Source organism: Mustelus asterias, chromosome 21, assembly GCF_964213995.1.
Source record: "Mustelus asterias chromosome 21, sMusAst1.hap1.1, whole genome shotgun sequence".
Classification (NCBI taxonomy): Eukaryota; Metazoa; Chordata; class Chondrichthyes; order Carcharhiniformes; family Triakidae; genus Mustelus; species Mustelus asterias.
The window spans coordinates 29,865,356-29,887,022 of record NC_135821.1 but is presented as its reverse complement, the minus strand read 5'-3'; the positions used below and the strand labels follow the sequence as shown (position 1 = coordinate 29,887,022).

The following is a 21,667-nucleotide window of genomic DNA, read 5'->3' as shown; positions in this document are numbered from 1 at the left end:
ACCCCCTGTGGGGAATATACCCCAGACATATACCCCCTGTGGGGGAATATACCCCAGAAATATACCCCCTGTGGGGGAATATACCCCCTGTGAGAAATGTACCCCCAGACATATACCCCCTGTGAGAAATGTACCCCCAGACATATACCCCCTGTGGGGGAATATACCCCAGACATATACCCCCTGTGGGGGAATATACCCCAGACATATACCCCCTGTGAGAAATGTACCCCCAGACATATACCCCAGACATATACCCCCTGTGAGAAATGTACCCCCAGACATATACCCCCTGTGGGGGAATACACCCCAGACATATACCCCCTGTGGGGAAAATACACCCCCAGACATATACCCCCTGTGGGGGAAATATACTCCCAGAAATATACCCCCTGTGGGGGAAATATACCCCCTGTGTGATACCCCCTGTGAGAAATGTACCCCCAGACATATACCCCCTGTGAGAAATGTACCCCCAGACATATACCCCCTGTGGGGGAATATACCCCAGACATATACCCCCTGTGAGAAATGTACCCCCAGACATATACCCCAGACATATACCCCCTGTGAGAAATGTACCCCCAGACATATACCCCCTGTGGGGGAATACACCCCAGACATATACGCCCTGTGGGGAAAATACACCCCCAGACATATACCCCCTGTGGGGGAATATACCCCCAGACATATACCCCCTGTGGGGGAAATACACCCCCAGAAATATACCCCTGTGAGAAATATACCCCCTGTGGGGGAAATATACCCCCAGAAATATACCCCCTGTGGGGGAAATATACCCCCAGAAATATACCCCCTGTGTGATACCCCCTGTGAGAAATATACCGCCAGAAATATACCCCTGTGGGAGAAATATACCCCTGTGATAAATATACCCCCTGTGGGGGAAATATACCCCCAGAAATATACCCCCTGTGGGGGAAATATACTCCCAGAAATATACCCCCTGTGGGGGAAATATACCCCAGAAATATACCCCCTGTGAGAAATATACCCCCAGAAATATACCCCGTGTGGGGGAAGTATACCCCCAGAAATATACCTCAGAAATATACCCCCATGGGGGAAATATACCCCAGAAATATAACCCCTGTGGGGGAAATATACCCCCTGTGGGGGAAATATACCCCCAGAAATATACCCCCGTGAGAAATATACCCCCAGACATATACCCCCGTGGGGAAAATATACCCCCAGAACTATACCCCAGAACTATACCCCCTGTGAGAAATATACCCCCAGAAATATACCCCGTGAGGAATATACCCCTGTGCGAGAAATATACCCCTGAGAGAAATATACAGTCCAAAGATGTGTGGGTTAGGTTGATTGGCCATGCTAAAATTGCCCTCAGTGTCCTGAGATGTGTAGGTTCGAGGGATTAGTGGGTAAATATGTAGGCATATGGGTGGGATTGTGGTCGGTGCAGACTCGATGGGCCAAATGGCCTCTCTCTGTACTGTACGGTTTCTATGATACCCCCAGAAATATATCCCCGTGGGAGAAATATCCCCCTGAGAAATATACCTCCAGAAATATACCCTATGAGAAATATATCCCTGTGGGAGAAATATATGTTGTGGAGATGCCGGCGTTGGACTGGGGTAAACACATTAACAACACCAGGTTAAAGTCCAACAGGTTTATTTGGTAGCAAAAGCCACACAAGCTTTCGGAGCTCCAAGCCCCTTCTTCAGGTGAGTGGGAATTCTGTTCACAAACAGGGCATATAAAGACACAATTTACATGAATAATGGTTGGAATGTCCGCAGCAAACTACCCAGCCTTCAGGAGAACAGTGACCACGACACCACACAACCCTGCCACAGCAACCTCTGGAAGACGTGCCGGATCATCGACACAGATGCCATCATCTCACGTGAGAACACCATCCACCAGGTACACGGTACATACTCTTGCATCTCGGCCAACGTTGTCTACCTGATACGCTGCAGGAAAGGATGTCCCGAGGCATGGTACATTGGGGAAACTATGCAGACGCTGCGACAACGGATGAATGAACACCGCTCGACAATCACCAGGCAAGACTGTTCTCTTCCTGTTGGGGAGCACTTCAGCGGTCATGGGCATTCGGCCTCTGATATTTGGGTAAGCGTTCTCCAAGGCGGCCTTCGCGACACACGACGGCGCAGAGTCGCTGAGCAGAAACTGATAGCCAAGTTCCGCACACACGAGGACGGCCTCAACCGGGATATTGGGTTCATGTCACACTATTTGTAACCCCCACAGTTGCGTGGACCTGCAGAGTTTCACTGGCTGTCTTGTCTGGAGACAATACACATCTTTTTAGCCTGTCTTGATGCTCTCTCCACTCACGTTGTTTTGTTTCTTAAAGACTTGATTAGTTGTAAGTATTCGCATTCCAACCATTATTCATGTAAATTGAGTTTGTGTCTTTATATGCCCTGTTTGTGAACAGAATTCCCACTCACCTGAAGAAGGGGCTTGGAGCTCCGAAAGCTTTTGTGGCTTTTGCTACCAAATAAACCTGTTGGACTTTAACCTGGTGTTGTTAAACTTCTTACTGGAGAAATATACCCCTGTGAGAAATATACCCCCAGAAATATACCCCCTTTGGGAGAAATATACCCCCAGAAATATACCCCCTGTGAGAAATATATCCCCGGAAATATACCCCCAGAAATATACACCCCTGTATAGGAGAGAAATATACCCCCATTGGTTGGCATGCCTTATAAGGTTAGGCTGAGGGAGCTCGGTATTTTCTCCTTGGAGAGACGAAGGATGAGAGGTGACCTGATAGAGGTGTACAAGATGTTGAGAGGTATAGATCGGGTGGATTCTCGGAGCCTTTTTCCCAGGGCTGAAATGGCTGCTACGAGAGGACACAGGTTTAAGGTGCTGGGGAGTAGGTACAGAGGAGATGTCAGGGGTAAGTTTTTCACTCAGAGGGTGGTGGGCGAGTGGAATCGGCTGCCGTCCGTGGTGGTGGAGGCAAACTCGATAGGGTCTTTTAAGAGACTTCTGGATGAGTACATGGGACTTAATAGGATTGAGGGTTATAGGTAAGCCTATATATAAGCCTAGGTAGGTAGGGACATGACCGGCGCAACTTGTGGGCCGAAGGGCCTGTTTGTGCTGTATTTTTTCTATGTTCTAAATATACCCCCTGTGAGAAATATACCCCCAGAAATATACCCCCTGTGAGAAATATATCCCTGGAAATATACCCCCTGTGGGGGAAATATGCCCCCAGAAATATACCCCCCTGTATAGGAGAGAAATATACCCCCAGAAATATACCCCCGTGGGAGAAATATACCCCCAGAAATATACCCCCTGTGGGGGAAAAATACCCCGGTGAGAAATATACCCCCCTGTATAGGAGAGAAATATCCCCCCAGAAATATACTCCCTGTGGGAGAAATATACCCCTGTGAGAAATATACCCCCAGAAATATACCCATGAGAAATATACCCCTGTGGGAGAAATATACTCCCCTGTATAGGAGAGAAATATACCCCCAGAAATAGACCCCTGTGTAATGAACATACCCCCCTGTGGAGTAAATATACTCCCCTGTATGAGAGAAATATACCCCCCTGTGTAATAAATATACCCTGTGTATAGGAGAGAAATATACCCCCACAAATATACCCCCGTGGGAGAAATATACCCCGTGTGAGAGAAATATACCCCCAGAAATATACCCCCTGTGAGAAATATACCCGGTGAGAAATATACCCTCGTGTAATAAAGAAACCCCCAGAAATATACCCCCAGTGAGAAATATACCCCCCTATGGGAGAAATATACCCCCATGTAATAAACATAACCCCCTGTGTGAAAGAAATATACCCCCTGTGAGAAATATACCACGTGTGAGAAATATATCCCCTGTGGGAGAAATATACCCCCAGAAATATACCCGTGTGATACCCCCTGTGGGAGAAATGTACCCCCAGAAATATACCCCTGTGTGATACCTTCTGTGGGAGAAATATACCCCCAGAAATATACCCCTGTGTAATAAATATACCGCCCATGTAATAAACATACCCCCCTGTGGAGTAAATATACCCCCCTGTGTGAGAGAAATATACCCCTTGTGTAACAAATATACCCCTCTGTATGGGAGAGAAATATACCCCCAGAAAAATACCCCTGTGTAAAAAAATATACCCACTGTGGGAGAAACATACCCCCCGTGTGGGATAAATATACCCCCGTGTGTGAGAAGTATACCCCTGTGTAATAAATATACCCTCCCTGTGAGAAATATACCCCCCTGTGTGTAATAAACATACCCCCCATGTGAGAAATATACCCAACAGAACAGGCAATAAATCTAACCCCCCCCCCTCCCCCCCACACACACAACAGGCAATAAATATACCTCCCCAACAGGCAATATATCAGAAATCCCCCCCCCCTCCCCTCCCCCGACAGAGCACTCATTCTCCCTCAAACATGCCCCCCTCACCAGCAATCGTACAATCCCACCTCTCCTGACACCAACTGCTTCCCCTTAACTGCATGGTCTTTTACTCATCTGGGAACATGTGCCCCCTGTGGGGTACACACAGGGGGTATTCAGCCCCTCAAGCATGTTCTGCTATTCAGTAAGATCAGGCCTGAGCTGTATTTTAACTCCATCCACTCGCTCTCCCTCAATCCCCTTGAGACTAGCAAAACAAATCTATCATTCAGATTTAAAATGATTATTATGGGGAGGTGGTGGCACAGTGGTATTGTCACTGGACTAGTAATCCAGTGATCCAGGGTGATGCTCTGGGGAGCTGGGCTTGGATCCCACCATGGCAGCGGGTGAAATTTGAATCCAGTGAAATCTAGAAGTCTAATTATAATCATAAAAACCCATTCATTCTCTCGAGCCTGTTTCGCTATTCAATGAAATGTATCTTTACTCCATCAGGTTGCTATCCCTCTATCCCCGCTGGGGCGTCAGGGTGGCACGGCGGTTAGCACTGCTGCCCCACAATGCCAGGGACCCGGGTTCAATTCCCGGCTTGGGTCACTGTCTGTGCGGAGTCTGCACGTTCTCCCCGTGTCTGCGTGGGTTTCCTCCGGGTGCTCCGGTTTCCTCCCACAGTCTGAAAGACGTACTGGTTAGGGTGCATTAACCCGAAGAGGCGCCCGAGTGTGGCGACTAGGGGAATTTCACAGTAACTTCATTGCAGTGTTAATGTAAGCCTTACTTGTGACTAATAAATAAATTTTAAATAAATAAAACCCTTGAGATTAGTGTCCTTTAGGAAAACTGGCTCAAAGGTGACTCCATGCAAAGCAATGTGATTACCCTCTGAAATGGCCCTGTAAGCCACTCAGTTCAAGGGCAATTGGGGCTGGGGTGATGTCCTAACATCACCCATCGCCAACAACATCCTAAATGCTGTCTCAGCCAGTAATGCTCACATCACCTGAATGAATTTAACCGAGTGCCCGCTGCTTTTTTGTCAGAGGGGTTTTCACATTTCTCCCACTTTCGGTGTAAAGAATTATTTCTGAATTTCTAGCTGGGGTGCCCCTACTCCTGATTTTAACACTCAGATTCACCCCCACCAGGGGGTAAAATGTTTCTATCAAGTCCTTTCAAAACTCTTGGAAAAAAAACTAATTTTAAGTCTGCAGTCAGCTATAGCTGTGTCTCTCCTCCAGACCCCTTAACTGAACAAGAACAAAGAACAGTACAGCACAGAAACAGGCCCTTCGGCCTTCCTGCGCCAATCATGATGTCTGCCTAAACTAAAACCGTATTCACTTACAGAGTCTGTATCCTTCCATTCCAATCCTATTCATGTATTCGTCTCGATGCCCCTTAAATGCCGCTATCGTACCTGCTCCCACCACCTCCCCGGGCAGCGCGTTCCAGACATTCACCACCCTCTGTGTAAAAAACTTGCCTCTCACATCTCCTCTAAACTTTTCCCCACGCACCTTAAACCCATGTCCCCGAGTACTTGACTTTTCTACCCTAGGAAAGAGCATCTGACTATCCACTCTGTCCGTGCCCCTCATAATCTTGTAAACCCCTATCAGGTCACCCCTCAACCTCCATCGTTCCAGTGAGAACAAACCGAGTTTATCCAACCTCTCCTCATAGCTAATACCCTCCAGACCAGGCAACATCCTGGTAAACCTCTTCTGTACCCTCTCCAAAGCATCCACATCCTTCTGGTAGTGTGGCGACCAGAATTGTACACAATATTGTAAATGAGGCCTAACTAAGATCCTGTACAGCTGTAGCATAACCTGCCAATTTCTATACTCAATGCCCCGGCCGATGAAGGCAAGCATGCCGTATGTCTTCTTGACTACCTTATCCACCTGGGGTGCCACTTTCAGTGATCGGTGGACATGTATACCCAGATCCCTTTGCCTGTCAATACTCCTAAGAATTCTACCATTTACTGTATAATCCCTACATGCATTGGATCTTCCAAAATGCATTATCTAAATTCCATCTGCCATTTCTCCGCCCATGTCTCCAACCGGTCTATATCTTGCTGTAACCTCTGACAATCCTCTTCAGTATCCGCAACTCCACCAATTTTTGTGTCGTCTGTGAACCTACTAATCAGGTCAGCTACATTTTCCTCCAAGTCATTTATATATACTACGAACAACAAAGATCCCAGAACTGATCCCTATGGAACACTGCTAGTCACAGTCTTCCATTCAGAAAAGTACCTCTCTACTGCTACCCTCTGTCTTCGATGGCCAAGTTGTGACAATTCTATTGCTTCGCAGCTTGTTCCGTCCCTTCTCAGCTGGCGGGTATGGAATTTTCATGCTCCGATATCTGGCCAGTCAAAACTCAACAAGAAATCTCTCAAATCAAACAACTGTCAGAGGTTGAAAAAAAAACCCTTTAGAAACCTCTTGAATCCCTCCCATTGGAATGGTTTCTAACCCAAACCACACAAAGTAAAGGGAGGAAAAGATTCTACAAATAAACTAAGTTCAAATCTGTGCTTCATAAAACTCTAAAATGTGATGTAAATGGTTGGGGACATATCATCTGTGAACTTTAACACAAAACAGTGTACAGTCGACCTTTCAAAGAACAAAGAAAATTACAGCAAGGAACAGGCCCTTTGGCCCTCCAAGCCTGCACCGACCATGCTGCCCGACTGAACTAAAACCCCCTACCCTTCCGGGGACCATATCCCTCTATTCCCATCCTATTCATGTATTTGTCCAGGCAGCCCTTAAAAGTCACTATCGTATCTGCTTCCACTACCTCCCCCGGCAGCGAGTTCCAGGCACCCACCACCCTCCGTGTAGAAAGACATGCCTCGTACATCTCCATTAAACCTTGCCCCTCGCACCTTAAACCTGTGCCCTCTGGTAATTCACTCTTCCACCCTGGGAAAAAGCTTCTGACCATCCACACTATCCATGCCTCTCATTATCTTGTAGACTTCTATCAGGTCGCCCCTCAACCTCCGTCGTTCCAGTGAGAACAAACCAAGTTTCTCCAACCTCTCCTCATAGCTAATGCCATCAGTTTCATTTCTATTCCATAAATTAAAGAGACCTACATTTTGTAAAGTCATTTGTCATAGAAATCCTACAGTGCAGAAGGAGGCCATTCAGCCCATCGAGTCTGCACCGACCACAATCCCACCCAGGCCCTACCCCCACATATTTTACCCACTAATCTCTCTAACCTACGCCTCCCAGGACTCTAAGGGGCAATTTTTTAAACCTGGCCAATCAACCTAACCCGCACATCTTTAGACTGTGGGAGGAAACCGGAGCACCCGGAGGAAACCCACGCAGACACGAGGAGAATGTGCAAACTCCACACAGACAGTGACCCGAGCCGGAAATCGAACCCGGGACCCTGGAGCTGTGAAGCAGCAGTGCTAACCACTGTGCTACCGTGCCGCCCTATTTGTCTGCTGAAATTTTATTAAGTACGCAATTCTTTTTATTATGTGATATTCTGGCCGGAAGTTTGCCACCTCGCCCACCACGGGAATCGGAGCGGGCGAGGGATGGACAATGGAAAGGTCTGTTGACCTTGGGCAGGATTGTACGGATAACCGAGGCCATAAAATCCCACCCTATATTTTTCTTTTAATTGTTTTTATTTGTATCAATCTTAAAATTGGTAGTGGCCACCATGGTGAATTATTTATCAATTTTTGTCTCCTTCTGTTTTGCAGGAGAAGGCAGCTCACAATATGAGGGAAAGAAACAAGACGGGTGGGGGGACAACTGACATTGTAGCTCTCACCCCTGTGGAACAGTCAGCAATGGATATCAGTGGGACATCAAGAGGGATCAGTATTGGAGATGGCGAGGCTGGTGGTTTCTCCAAGCACAGTGACTGCTTTCCAGTTGTACCCCTCCCTGCACCGCAAGTGATTCCAGTCAACATCAAAACCTCCGCCTGTATGGTCAAGCTTCAACCTGCAACTTTCAACCTTCCCTGTAGGAATTCCTTTCCATCATTGCAAACCTGATTCTTGCCCCTCTTTCTTCCTCAGGTCCACCTGAGCCGTCTCCACCTCCTCAGGAAGCTTTGGAAGAGGACAGCTTGGAGGAGGATGGCCCACCGGAGGGAGTGCAGTCAGTTGCCACATCCCTCCAGAGCAGCAGTGCGGAGTTTCCCACCCGCGAACCAGCAAGAGGTGAACTGGAGGGGCTGCCAGACGGGACTGCAGCTGCCGAAACGCACAGCAAGAGGGAGCCAGAACAGGCTCTGGCGGTGGGGACCGGCCCGGTGACATCTCGCCGAAGAGCCTGGTCCACTCCCAGCTCTGCAGAGTGGCACCGAGATACGGACCTCCGGGATCCGGCAATCAAACGGAAAATGCTGGAGGCACATCACCGGCTGTACGAGGTGCTGGAGGGCTTGCCCAAGACTCTGGGCGCTATGTCTGAAAGTATGGAGGAGTCCACCTCTGCCATGTGTGGCGTGGTGTCACACGTGGTTTCCACTTTGCAAACTACCCTGGAAAGTGTGACCACCTCCAGGGGGTCTGCGGGCAAGCCCCCGCAGCAGGAGCCCATCCCACCAACTATTGAGGCTTTGATAGCAGCTCAAACAGCTTCCATCCAGACACTGGGCTCCAACATCTGCTCGACCTTGGAGAGGCTGGTGGGCCAGATGGATAGTCTAGTGGATCATGTAGGGAAGGGCTTCCAAATGGTCTCCCATCTCCTCCAATCTGCTCTCCCTCAGATCAGTGGGAGTGAGGAGGCAAAGCCCCACGGGCGTGCGACAGGACAGGTGTGTGTCACCCTCGTTCAGGAGACCAATGCTGTCTCGCCACCCCCTCAACCAATACCCGACATAGTGCCCAACAGCCACCAGGGCCAGACGGCAGCAGAACTGCCCCAACCCATGACCATTCCCTTGCGGGCTCGAGCTCCCAGAGGTCAACGGTCACGAACATCTCCAGGATCCCAGGATCAGTCACAGCAGCCTCCGGCCACCTGTTTCACTGCCTCTCCTGGAGCAACTTCTCGCAGAAGCGGCAAAGTGAGTAAACCTTTCTGAAAAATAAAAGTCACTTAGGTGTTGTTGCTTATGGACATGCATACAAATTAGGTGCAGGCCATTCGGCCCATCAAGCTTGCTCTGTCATTCAGTAAGATCGTGGCTGAACTGATTGTGGTCTCAATTGTGCTTTCCACCTCTTTCCCCCATCTCTCCCTCCCCATGACCAGCCTCGGAGAGCCAGGGAAACAGGGCCAGGGACTGGACGGCTGGGAGAGGAGTTAGAAAAACATCCAGTGGGAAGGGACAGACAGCGGGTCCGGTGTAGAGGAAAACCCGGGTCAGGGAGACACTCCGGGCCCAGGGATCCGGGGGGGCTGAGGATAGGCCCGGGGGCTGCGGATAGGGGACAGGCCCGGGTTCGGGGACAGGATTGGGGGAATTGGGTACGGCAGATGTAGAGTTTTTTTCTGCATTCGGTGAGCCAAGATTTGAGCGAGAAAGGGGAGGGTGAGACCGGGCCCAAGAAGGCTGCAAATTCCGGCGGCACCATGTCGTTCAGGGACCTGAGGAACTTCACTGAGATGATGAGGGCTCTGGGATACCCTCGCCTCATCTCCATGGAAAACTTCAGGATTCCAAACTTCCCTTTGGTAGCGGAGATTCTCATCTGGCTTGTGAAAAGATATGAGCCCCAAACAGATATCCCAACAGATGTGGATACAGAACAGGACCGAGTTTTCTTCATCAAAGCTGTAGCTCAGTTCATGGCTACTAAGGCTCACATTAAACTCAACACCAAAAAGCTGTATCAAGCTGATGGTTATGCGGTGAAAGAGTTGCTGAAGATTACTACCGTTCTCTACAATGCCATGAAGTCAAAGCGATTGGACAGAAGTGAGGATACTGAAGAAGATAGTTCGAAATTCAAATTTGACTTGGGGTCAAAGATTTCAGATTTGAAAATTGCAAGGCAACTGGCCTCTGAGATTACCTCCAAAGGAGCAACAGTATTTGATTTACTGGGAAAAGAAGTAGATCTGAGGGAGATGAGAACAGCAGCAATAGCCAGGCCCCTGGAAATCAATGAGACTGAGAAGGCATTAAGAGCTGGAATTAATGAAATTATAGAGCAAGTACAAAAGACCAAGGAAATGCTGAACAATGTTGCCTCTGATGAAGCAAATCTGGAGGCTAAGATTGAAAAGAAGAAGATGGAGCTGGAGAGGAGTAAAAAGCAACTACAAACCTTGCAGAGCGTCAGGCCGGCCTTTATGGATGAATATGAAAAGATTGAGGAGGAGCTCCAAAAACAGTATGAGACCTATGTGGAAAAGTTCCGTAACCTGTGCTACCTGGAGCAGCAACTTGAAGACCTACACAGGGTGGAACAGGAAAGGTTTGAGGAAACTGAAAACACATTGCGTCTGATGCAGAATAAACTGAAGGAGGAGGAAAAAAGGCTGATGAAAAATTCAGCGAAAGATGATGATTCTGACAATGAGATACAGGAAGATGAGGGTTCAGATAGTGATCGAGAAGATAGAAGACCACTGAAACCACGGCTCACTAGGGAACTGCCCATTCAGGGCAGAGTTGGTGGTCGAGTGGTTGGGACAATGCATGGAGGTGATACTGAGGATGAGGAGGATTCAGATGACAGCGAGATTGATGTTGAAGATGAAGAGGATGAATATGAAATTGCTGAAGATGATGATGAAAGCATTGATATTCAGCCAGAACAGCCCTCAAGCAGAATTCACAAACAGGAGCTCGACAAAAGTGACAATGACTTCTAGTCCCAACCCTGAGCAAGTTTTTAAGCGGCACGGTAGCACAGTGGTTAGCACTGCTGCTTCACAGCTCCAGGGACCTGGGTTCGATTCCCGGCTTGGGTCACTGTCTGTGTGGAGTTTGCACATTCTCCTCGTGTCTGCGTGGGCTTCCTCCGGGTGCACCGGTTTCCTCCCACAGTCCAAAGATGTGCGGGTTAGATTGATTGGCCAAGGTTAAAAATTGCCCCTTAGAGTTCTGAGATGCGGAGGTTAGAGGGATTAGCGGGTAAATATGTGGGGGTAGGGCCTGGGTGGGATTGTGGTCGGTGCAGACACGATGGGCCAAATGGCCTCCTTCTGCACTGTAGGGTTTCTATGATTTCTATGATAACCACTGACTCCCTTAGTCTAGAATCTGTCTACCTCTGTCTGGAAAATATTCATTAACCCGCTCTCTGGAGGAAATAATTCCAAACGTGCACAATCTTCAAAGGAAAATTCTCCTCCCCTCCGTCTTCAGTGGGAGACCCCTTATTTTTAAACTGTGTCCCCTTGTTCTTCTGCAAGGGGAAATATCTCCTCTACATCCATCCTGTCCAGTCCCCTCAGGATTTTTGATGTTTCAATAAGATCACCTCTCAATCTTCCAAACTCCAATGGGTACATTTGAGTGAACCTTCTCTGAACTGTATAATTATATCCTTGTCAGAAGTCTCACAACACCAGGTTAAAGTCCAACAGGTTTATTTGGCAGCAAAATACACGAGCTTTCGGAGTGTGTGCGGAACTTGGCTATCAGTCTCTGCTCAGCGACTCTGCGTTGTCGTGTGTCGTGAAGGCCGCCTTGGAGAACGCTTACCCGAAGATCAGAGGCCGAATGCCCGTGGCCGCTGAAGTGTTCCCCAACAGGAAGAGAACACACTTGCCTGGTGATTGTCGAGCGGTGTTCATTCATCCGTTGTCGCCATGAGGACGGCCTCAACCGGGATCTTGGGTTCATGTCACACTATCTGAAACCCCCATGACTTGCCTGGGCTTGCAAAATCTCACTAACTGTCCTGTCTGGAGACAATACACATCTCTTTAACCTGTGCTTAACGCCCTCTCCACTCACATTGTACCTTTGAGACTTGATTACCTGTAAAGGCTCACATTCCAACCATTATTTTGTAAATTGAGTTTGTATCTTTATATGCCCTGTTTGTGAACAGAACTCCCACTTACCTGACGAAGGAGCAGCACTCGGAAAGCTAGTGGATTTTGCTATCAAATAAACCTGTTGGACTTTAACCTGGTGTTGTGAGACTTCTTACTGTGTTTACCCCAGTCCAACGCCGGCATCTCCACATCATCATTATATCCTTGGCAGTTAACAAATGAGTTCTGCACCATGGTGTTTTATGGAAGGACTCACAATCTGCCCTGTCCGTCCAGGCTCCACCTCCTGCCAGCTTTGAGTGACAGTCGGCCTTGCTTCATGTGAACATCCCCCAACCCTGATATAATCAGCAGGGGCCTCACTGGCTTCTTCAGGAAGCCTCCAGTCTGGGAAGGGCCCATAAACCAACCTTCCTGCAGAGACAAAATACCGCTCCCCCACCAAATCTCTGCTCCTCTAACTTTATGGGTGGAATTTTCCAGTCCCCTCATAGAATCCCTACAGTGCAGAAGGAGGCCATTGAGCCCATCGAGTCTGCACCAACCACAAGCCTACCCAGCCCCTATCCCCATAACTCCGAGCATTTATCCTAGCTAGTCCCCCTGACACTAAGGGACAATTTAGCAAGGCCAATGCACCTAACCCACACATCTTTGGGCTGTGGGAGGAAACCGGAGCACCCGGAGGAAACCCACGCAGACACGGGGAGAACGTGCAAACTCCACACAGACAGTGACCCGAGTGGGGAATCGAACCCGGGTCCCTGGCGCTGTGAGGCAGCAGTGCTAACCACTGTGCTGCCATCGGCACGTGGCAGGGGAGGGGCTAAACAGTCCGGCAAGGCATTGACATTGGCAGGATGGGAAAACCTACTGGCAGGAAAATCCAGACCATTCCTCTGCCCGTGTACTGGCATCTGGTCAAATAACTTTAATGATGTGGAGATGCCGGCGTTGGACTGGGGTAAACACAGTAAGAAGTTTAACAACACCAGGTTAAAGTCCAACAGGTTTATTTGGTAGCAAAAGCCACTAGCTTTTGGAACAGGCTGTCCCTTTGTCAGGTGGAGTGGAGAAATGCATTTGTCCAAATAAACCTGTTGGACTTTAACCTGGTGTTGTTAAACTTCTTACAGCAAATAACTTTATACAGGTTGCTGATACCATGGGAGCATTCTGTATGTGAATGCAAATCTTTATTGTGACTTTATAGTTAAGGGTGTTATACTGCCTGATTTTTAATATTAATTCTCCTTCAGTTATTTGCAAAGACCAGAATGTTGTTCAAATTGGATGAAGCTGTTTAATTGTTTTCTTTGTAAAGTGATCAGGATTCTGAGCGCTGGTTACCACACGATAGGGTCTTAGCAAAACTTGAAGTTCTTAAACTATCTATCCTACTGCATAAAGATTCCACGTGGGAACAGGCCAGCCACGAATCTTAGCCACAGTTCTGCCGGATTTCTGAAGTATTTTTTTCCCACTCTCGTTTCTGCAGAAACATATTTGCATATCGCCAAATATAAAATCTCCCTGAACTCACACAACGTGTTTAAAACATATCTTATCTTATCTTAACATGACTTATCTAGACAGCCATATGAACGGAGTGGGAATGGAGGGATACAAAAGAATGGTCTAGTTTGGACCAGGGAGCGGCGCGGGCTTGGAGGGCCGAAGGGCCTGTTCCTGTGCTGTATTGTTCTTTGTTCTTTGTTTGTTCTTTTATATCCTGTTAAAAATACACTTTGGTGTTAAAAAATGTTCCTGAATATATTTAAGAATGATAACTCAGTGCCTATTGGTTAATGTAACTAAAAATGGATAAGACCATAAGATACAGGAGCAGAATTAGGCCATTCGGCCCATCGAGTCTGCTCTGCCATTCAATCATGGCTGATATGATTCTCATCTCCATTCTCTTGCCTTCTCCCCGTAACTCTTGATCCCCTTATTAATCATGACCCTATCTATCTCTGTCTTAAAGACATTCAATGACCCGGCCTCCACAGCCTTCTGCGGCAAAGTGTTCCACAGATTCACCACTCTCTGGCTGAAGAAATTCCTCCTCATCTCTGTTTTAAAGGACCATCCTTTCACTCTGAGGCTGTGCCCTCGAATTCTAGTCTCTCCCACTAGTGGAAACGTCGTCTCCACGTCCACTCTATCCAGGCCTCTCAGTGTTCTGTAAGTTTCAGTTAGATCCCTCCCCCCTCATCCTTCTAAACTCCATCGAGTATACACCCAGACTCCTTAACTGCGCCTCATATGACAAACCCTTCATTCCTGGGATCATTCTTGTGAACCTTCTCTGTACCCTGTCCAAGGCCAACCCATCCTTCCTTAGACATGGGGCCCAAAACTGCTCACAATACTCCAAATGGGGTCTGACCAGAGCCTTATACAGCCTCAGAAGTACATCCCTGCTCTTCTATTCTAGCCCTCTAGAAATGAATGCTAATATTGAAATTGCCTTCCTAATTGTAGACTGAACCTGCACGTTAACCTTAAGAGAACCCTTAACCAAAACTCCCAAGTCACTTTGTGCTTAAGATTTGACGATAAAGATCTTAAATTAATGTGAATCCATCCGTCACCTGTGAACAGTTCCATTTTAAATAATTGACAATTACTATTTAAAATATGCTTTTTCTGGTTATATTAAGGTATAGCAGTCAGTTCCGAAATATATTTAAAAGATTTTCAAATGTCTTTCTGCCCAAAACTGATTTTTTTAGAGCACTTTTGAGTCCAACAAACGGCCCTGGTTAGTGTCATTTTCCATTGTGTTTATTTTCTCACAGGATGTGGGCGTCGCTGGCTAGACCAGCATTTATTGCCCATACCTAGTTGCCCTTGAGAAGGTAATGGCGGTGAGCTGCCGCCTTGAACCCGCTGTAGTCCATGTGGTGTAGGTACATCCACAATCAGGAGGGCAAAAAGGGGACACGAGATTGTTTTGGCAGATAAGGCAAAGGAGAATCCAAAGAGCTTCTACAAATACATAAAGGGCAAAAGAGTAACTAGGGAGAGAGTAGGGCCTCTTAAGGATCAACAAGGTCATCCATGTGCGGATCCACAAGAGATGGGTGAGATCCTAAATGAATATTTCTCATCAGTATTTACTGTTGAGAAAAGCATGGATGTTGGGGATAAAAACAAAATACTGCGGATGCTGGAATCTGAAACCAAAAGAGAAAACGCTGGAAAATCTCAGCAGGTCCGGCAGCATCTGTAAGGAGAGAATAGAGCCAACGTTTCGAGTCCAGATGACCCTTTGCCAAAGCTGGGATGTTAGGGAACTTGGGGAAAGAAATAGTGATGTCTTGAGGAGTGTATACATTACAGCGAAGGAGGTGCTGGAAGTCTTAAAGCGCATCAAGGTAGATAAGTCCCCGGGACCTGATGACGTGTATCCTGGGACATTGTGGGAGGCTAGGGAGGAAATTGCACGTCCCTTAGCAGAGATATTTGAATCATCGATAGTCACGGGTGAGGTGCCTGAAAATTGGAGGGTGGCAAATGTTGTGCCTTTGTTTAAAAAGGGCTGCAGGGAAAAGCCTGGGAACTACAGACCAGTGAGCCTCACATCTGTGGTGGGTAAGTTGTTGGAAGGTATTTTGAGAGACAGGATGTACAGGCATTTAGAGACGCAAGGACTGATTAGGGACAGTCAACTTGGCTTTGTGAGTGGAAAATCATGTCTCACAAATTTGATTGAGTTTTTTGAAGGGGTAACCAAGAAGGTAGATGAGGGCAGTGCATTTGATGTTGTCTACATGGACTTTAGCAAGGCCTTTGACAAGGTACCGCATGGTAAGTTGTTGCATAAGGTTAAATCTCACGGGATCCAGGATGAGATAGCGAAATGGATACAAAACTGGCTTGATGACAGAAGCCAGAGGGTGGTTGTAGAGAGTTGTTTTTCAAACTGGAGGCCTGTGACCAGCGATGTGCCTCAGAGATCAGTGCTGGGTCCACTGTTATTTGTCATTTATATTAATGATTTGGATGAGAATATAGGAGGCATGGTTAGTAAGTTTGCAGATGACACCAAGATTGGTGGCATCTAGTGAAGAAGGTTATCTAGGATTGCGACGGGATCTTGATCAAATGGGCCAGTGGGTTGACGAATGGCAGATGGAGTTTAATTTAGATAAATGCGAGGTGATGCATTTTGATAGATTGAACCAGGGCAGGACTTACTCAGTTAATGGTAGGGCGTTGGAGAGTGTTACAGAACAAAGAGATCTAGGGGTACAGGTTCATAGCTCCTTGAAAGTAGAGTCACAGATGGACAGAGTGGTGAAGAAGGCATTCAGCATGCTTTGTTTCATTGGTCAGAACAAAAAATCCAGGAGTTGGGACGTCTTGTTGAAGTTGTACAAGACCTTGGTAAAGCCACACTTGGAATACTGTGTACAGTTCTGGTCACCCTATTATAGAAAGGATATTATTAAACTAGGAAGAGTGCAGAAAAGATTTACTAGGATGCTACCGGGACTTGACGGTTTGAGTTATAAGGAGAGGCTGGATAGACTGGGACTTTTTTCTCTGGAGTGTAGAAGGCTGAGGGGTGATCTCATAGAGCTCTATAAAATAATGAGGGGCACAGATCAGCTAGATAGTCAATATCTTTTCCCAAAGATAGGGGAGTCTAAAACTAGAGGGCATAGGTTTAAGGTGAGAGGGGAGAAATACAAAAGGGTCCAGAGGGGCAATTGTTTCACAGAGGGTGTAGTGTCTGGAACAAGCTGCCAGAGGTAGTAGTAGAGGCGGGTACAATTTTGTCTTTTAAAAAGCATTTAGACAGTTACATGAGTAAGATGGGTATAGAAGGATATGGGCCAAATGCAGGCAATTGGGACTAGCTTAGCAGTTTTTTAAAAAAGGTTGGCATGCTGTAAGCCTCTATGATTATGTGCTGTTAGGGAGGAAGTTCCAGGATTTTGACCCAGCGACAGTGAAGGAACGGCCGATATATTTCCAAGTCAGGATGGTGAGTGACTTGGAGGGGTACTGCGCTGGGTGGTGGTGTCCCCAGGCATCTGCTGCCCTTGCCCTTCTAGATGGGTGATTGGTTTGTGCTGGGTGACATGGGGTTCCGTGGGGAGCTGGTGGTGAGTTCCACTGTGTAAACTAGCTGCAAAGATCAGGGAAACGTGATTCCGGTGAATGTAGAATCTCTGCCCTGTTGTGTAATAAGAAATGCTGCATATGGATGGCACGGTGGCACAGTGGTTCGCACTGCTGCCTCACAGCGCCAGGGACCCGGGTTCGATTCCCGGCTTGGGTCACTGTCTGCACATTCTCCCCGTGTCTGTGTGGGTTTCCTCAGGTGCTCCGGTTTCCTCCCACTCTTTGAAAGACGTGCTGGTTAGGTGCATTGACCCGAACAGGTGCCGGACTGTGGTGACTAGGGGAATTTCACAGTAACTTCATTGCAGTGTTAATGCAAGCCTACTTGTGACACTAATAAATAAACTTTAGAACAGTACAGCACAGAACAGGCCCTTCGGCCCTCAATATTGTGCCGAGCTTTGTCCGAAACCAAGATCAAGCTATCCCACTCCCTATCATTCTGGTTTGCTCCATGTGCCTATCCAATAACCACTTGAAAGTTCCTAAAGTGTCCGACTCCACTATCAAAGCAGGCAGTCCATTCCACACCCCAACCACTCTTTGAGTAAAGAACCTACCTCGGACATCCCTCCTATATCTCCCATCATGAACCTTATAGTTATGCCCCCAAGTAACAGCTACATCCACCCGAGGAAATAGTCTCTGAACGTCCACTCTATCCCCCTCATCATTTTATAAACCTCTATTAAGTCTCTCCTCCACTCCAGAGAGAACAGCCCTAGCTCCCTCAACCTTTCCTCATAAGACCTACCCTCCAAACCAGGCAGCATCCTGGTAAATCTCCTCTGCACTCTCTCCAATGCTTTACTTTAACTTAACTTTAATGGTCAGCTTGGGGTGGAGTGATAGGAATTAGCCTTATCCCTCTGAACTGTACAGATATATAACTGTTTAAAAACAATATCTGACTCAGCCCGAGGGGCAGAGTGGGAATTCGGTGCAAATGGGAAAGCGGTCTCAGTTCCTTCTAACTTTCTCATCTTCCCAAAGTGGTCTTGCCCTGTTCGCAGGGGTAGAGGCGACAAGGGAGAGATTGGTCGGTAGTAGGTAAGTTTCTCCTATTTAAAGCTCCATTAAGGAAAAGCAAGAGTTCGAGCTTTTTTAAGAAGTGACTTAACTAATTTTCTAATTGGCATCGAGTCTTTTAACAAAAGTCTGACTGGGGAACTCAGTCTGTGTTTTGCACGGGCTGCTGAATGTGGGGATTCCTCGGCACTCCTTGCCGTCTGGGTGACCACATTTGCAGGAAATGGCACCAGTTTGACGGCCGGGTTCCAATAGTTTAGCCGTGGCCATGCAAGTTCACATCTAAATACTTCTTCAATGTCGTGAGGGTCTCCGCCTCCACCACCCTTTCAGGCGGTGAGTTCCCGACTCCCACCTCCCTCTGGGTTAAAAAGATTTTCCTCACATTCCCTCTAAACCTCCTGCCCCTTGCTTTATCTAAGCACCCTTATCATTGATCCCTCCACCAAGGGGAAAAGTTTCTTCTTGTCTACTCTCTCTACGCCCCTCATAATTTTATACGTCTCAGTCACATCCCCCTCAGTCTCCTCTGCTCCAAGGAAAACAACCCCAGTCTATCCAATCTCTCTTCATAACAAAAACTCTCCAGCCCAGACAACATCCCGGTAAATCTCCTCTGCGCCCTTCCCGGTGCTATCACATCTCTCTGATAATGTGGATTCCAGAACTGCACACAATAGTTTAGCCGTGGCCATGCTAATTCCCCAAACCTATACATCTTGGGACATAAAGGCCAATTTAGCATGGCCAATCCACCTATCCTGCCTGTCTTTCTCCAGGCTTGGTTTCCTGGGGCAGGTTGTAGACTGGAACCTGATCACAGAATCCCTACAGTGCAGAAGGAGGCCATTTGGTCCATTGAGTCTGCACCAACTCTCCAACAGAGTATCTTGCCTCAGGCCTTTTCCACGTATTTACCCTGCTAATCCCCCTAACCTAGAGATCTTTGGGCACCAAGGGGCAATTTAGCATGGCCAATCCACCTAACCTGCACGTCTTCTGGACTATGAGAGGAATGATGTGGAGATGCCGGCGTTGGACTGGGGTAAACACAGTAAGAAGTTTAACAACACCAGGTTAAAGTCCAACAGGTTTATTTGGTAGCAAAAGCCACACAAGCTTTCGAGGCTCTGAGCCCCTTCTTCAGGTGAGTGGGAATTCTGTTCACAAACAGAACTTATAAGACACATTGTTTTGTTTCTTAAAGACTGGATTAGTTGTAAGTATTCGCATTCCAACCATTATTCATGTAAATTGAGTCTGTGTCTTATAAGTTCTGTTTGTGAACAGAATTCCCACTCACCTGAAGAAGGGGCTCAGAGCCTCGAAAGCTTGTGTGGCTTTTGCTACCAAATAAACCTGTTGGACTTTAACCTGGTGTTGTTAAACTTCTTACTATGAGAGGAAACCAGAGCACTTGGAGGAAACCCACGCAGACACGGGGAGGACATGTAGATTCACACAGACAGTGACCCGAGGCCGGAATTTGAACCCGGGTCCCTGGCGCTGAGAGGCAGCAGTGCCAACCACTGTCCAAATCACTGTTGGATAGACCTGATGCAATAGCTTGAAATGCACCACTCATTGTGCGTTTGCATGTCTGACCAGGAATCTCTCCCACTCTCACTGCCTGCCATTGGCGTGTGTTTGGAAGGATTTTACAGGCTGATTTTCAATGTGTTTTGGCATGTTATGAATGCACCTCCTTGGTCATCAAGTCCTGGGGTGGGACTCGAACCCGGAGCTTCTGGCTCAAGGTAGAGACACTAACCCACTGCGCCACAAGAACGCCATAAGCCTGCCCCATCCTCAATAATATATTTGTGTCTGTTGATATTCCAATAAATCAGTAATAGTGATATCACCCACTCGTCTGGCACTGTGTCTAACCTCTAAAGAATACAGCACAGGGACAGGCCCTTCGGCCCTCCAGGTCTGCGCCGCTCATGTACCCACTGGACCAGGGCTGAATGTTACTGTTCAGATCTGTTAGGAACAGGAGTGTCTGAAAGGTGTCGTCAGTGATTGGTCCCCTACCCGGGACTTACAGTCTGACAGGGGACTGATTGGTGAAGACTGCATAATGATCAAGTCCCAAGTCTGAAGGGGTGGAGAGGAAAGTCTGAGTGGAAAGGTAGAGGGGGGGGGTCATGCCTGTTGGGGTGCGGTGAGGACAATGAGGGATCGATTTAGAGGAAAGGTCAATTCGGAGGCTGCAAATCACCAGTGAGAGGGGGGAGGGGGGCACATCCGAGGCCTCGAGGGGAGGTCTGCGAGAACCTGGGCTGGAGGGATGTTGAAGATCGGAGTGGAGGTGTGTGGGGTCACACAGGGGCTGGTGCTTGATGATGGGGATTCCTCAGACAGGGTGAAGACGCGGAGTCACTGGATCCACCCTGGAGTTAGCCACCGTTACCTGATGCTTGGGAAATCTGGCCAGAGTCTTTGAGTTGAAAAGTTTAATGACATCGGGGTGGCAGCTTCAGTATCTGATGGAAAAAGCCCACCCCCTCCTTTGATGCGTACCCTCACCCTCCAGCCTGAGTTAAAGCCAGAAGTGAGTGAGTTACAGATTCTGTGGGTCAGGAAATTTCTTTGATTAGAATTGCCCCTCTGAGTGAGGACTCTGTCACAAGAACAGATGGAATCTTCCGCCTGTTTTGTAATCACCATTTGTCCCTCCTCCAGATCAATTCTTCATTCCGACATTGCCTCCTGCCCTGCATCACCCCCCTATTTGTCTCCTGACTCGGACCCAATCACAGAGAACCTCCATTTTGTTTTTTTCCCCCTTCCTCCTTTTTAACTGTCTCTCTTCTTGTTTCTAAGTTGTTTACCTCCAGCATCAGCCTGAGGGAAGTTTATCAATGTGAAATGGGCAGGATTTTCCAGCTGGCCCCAGCAGCTGGATCTTCTGGTCCTGTTAGCAGCAACTATTCCCCTCTTTCCTCCCGCCTCCCCCACCCCGCGCCCCCCCCAGCCCATCATGGGTTCCCCAATGGCAGACGGAGGGTGCGAACAACAGAAACCCTGTTGACAGCAGCGGGACTGGAAGATCCTGCCACCAGCCAATAACGGACTGACTCC

General features: G+C 47.8%; 1 protein-coding gene and 1 pseudogene across 1 annotated transcript in view; both read left to right on the top strand.

The window, feature by feature from the left end:
• The window catches only part of LOC144509204 (uncharacterized), a 34,245-nt gene that overhangs the window by 894 nt on the left and 11,684 nt on the right, over positions 1–21,667 (top strand). The window contains exons 2-3 of the mRNA XM_078237677.1: positions 8,200–8,428; positions 8,524–9,521. Coding sequence (XP_078093803.1) covers positions 8,200–8,428; positions 8,524–9,521 — 1,227 coding nt within the window. The remainder of the gene's footprint in view (positions 1–8,199; positions 8,429–8,523; positions 9,522–21,667) is intronic.
• On the top strand, positions 9,554–11,296 carry LOC144508941 (clusterin-associated protein 1 pseudogene; annotated as a pseudogene).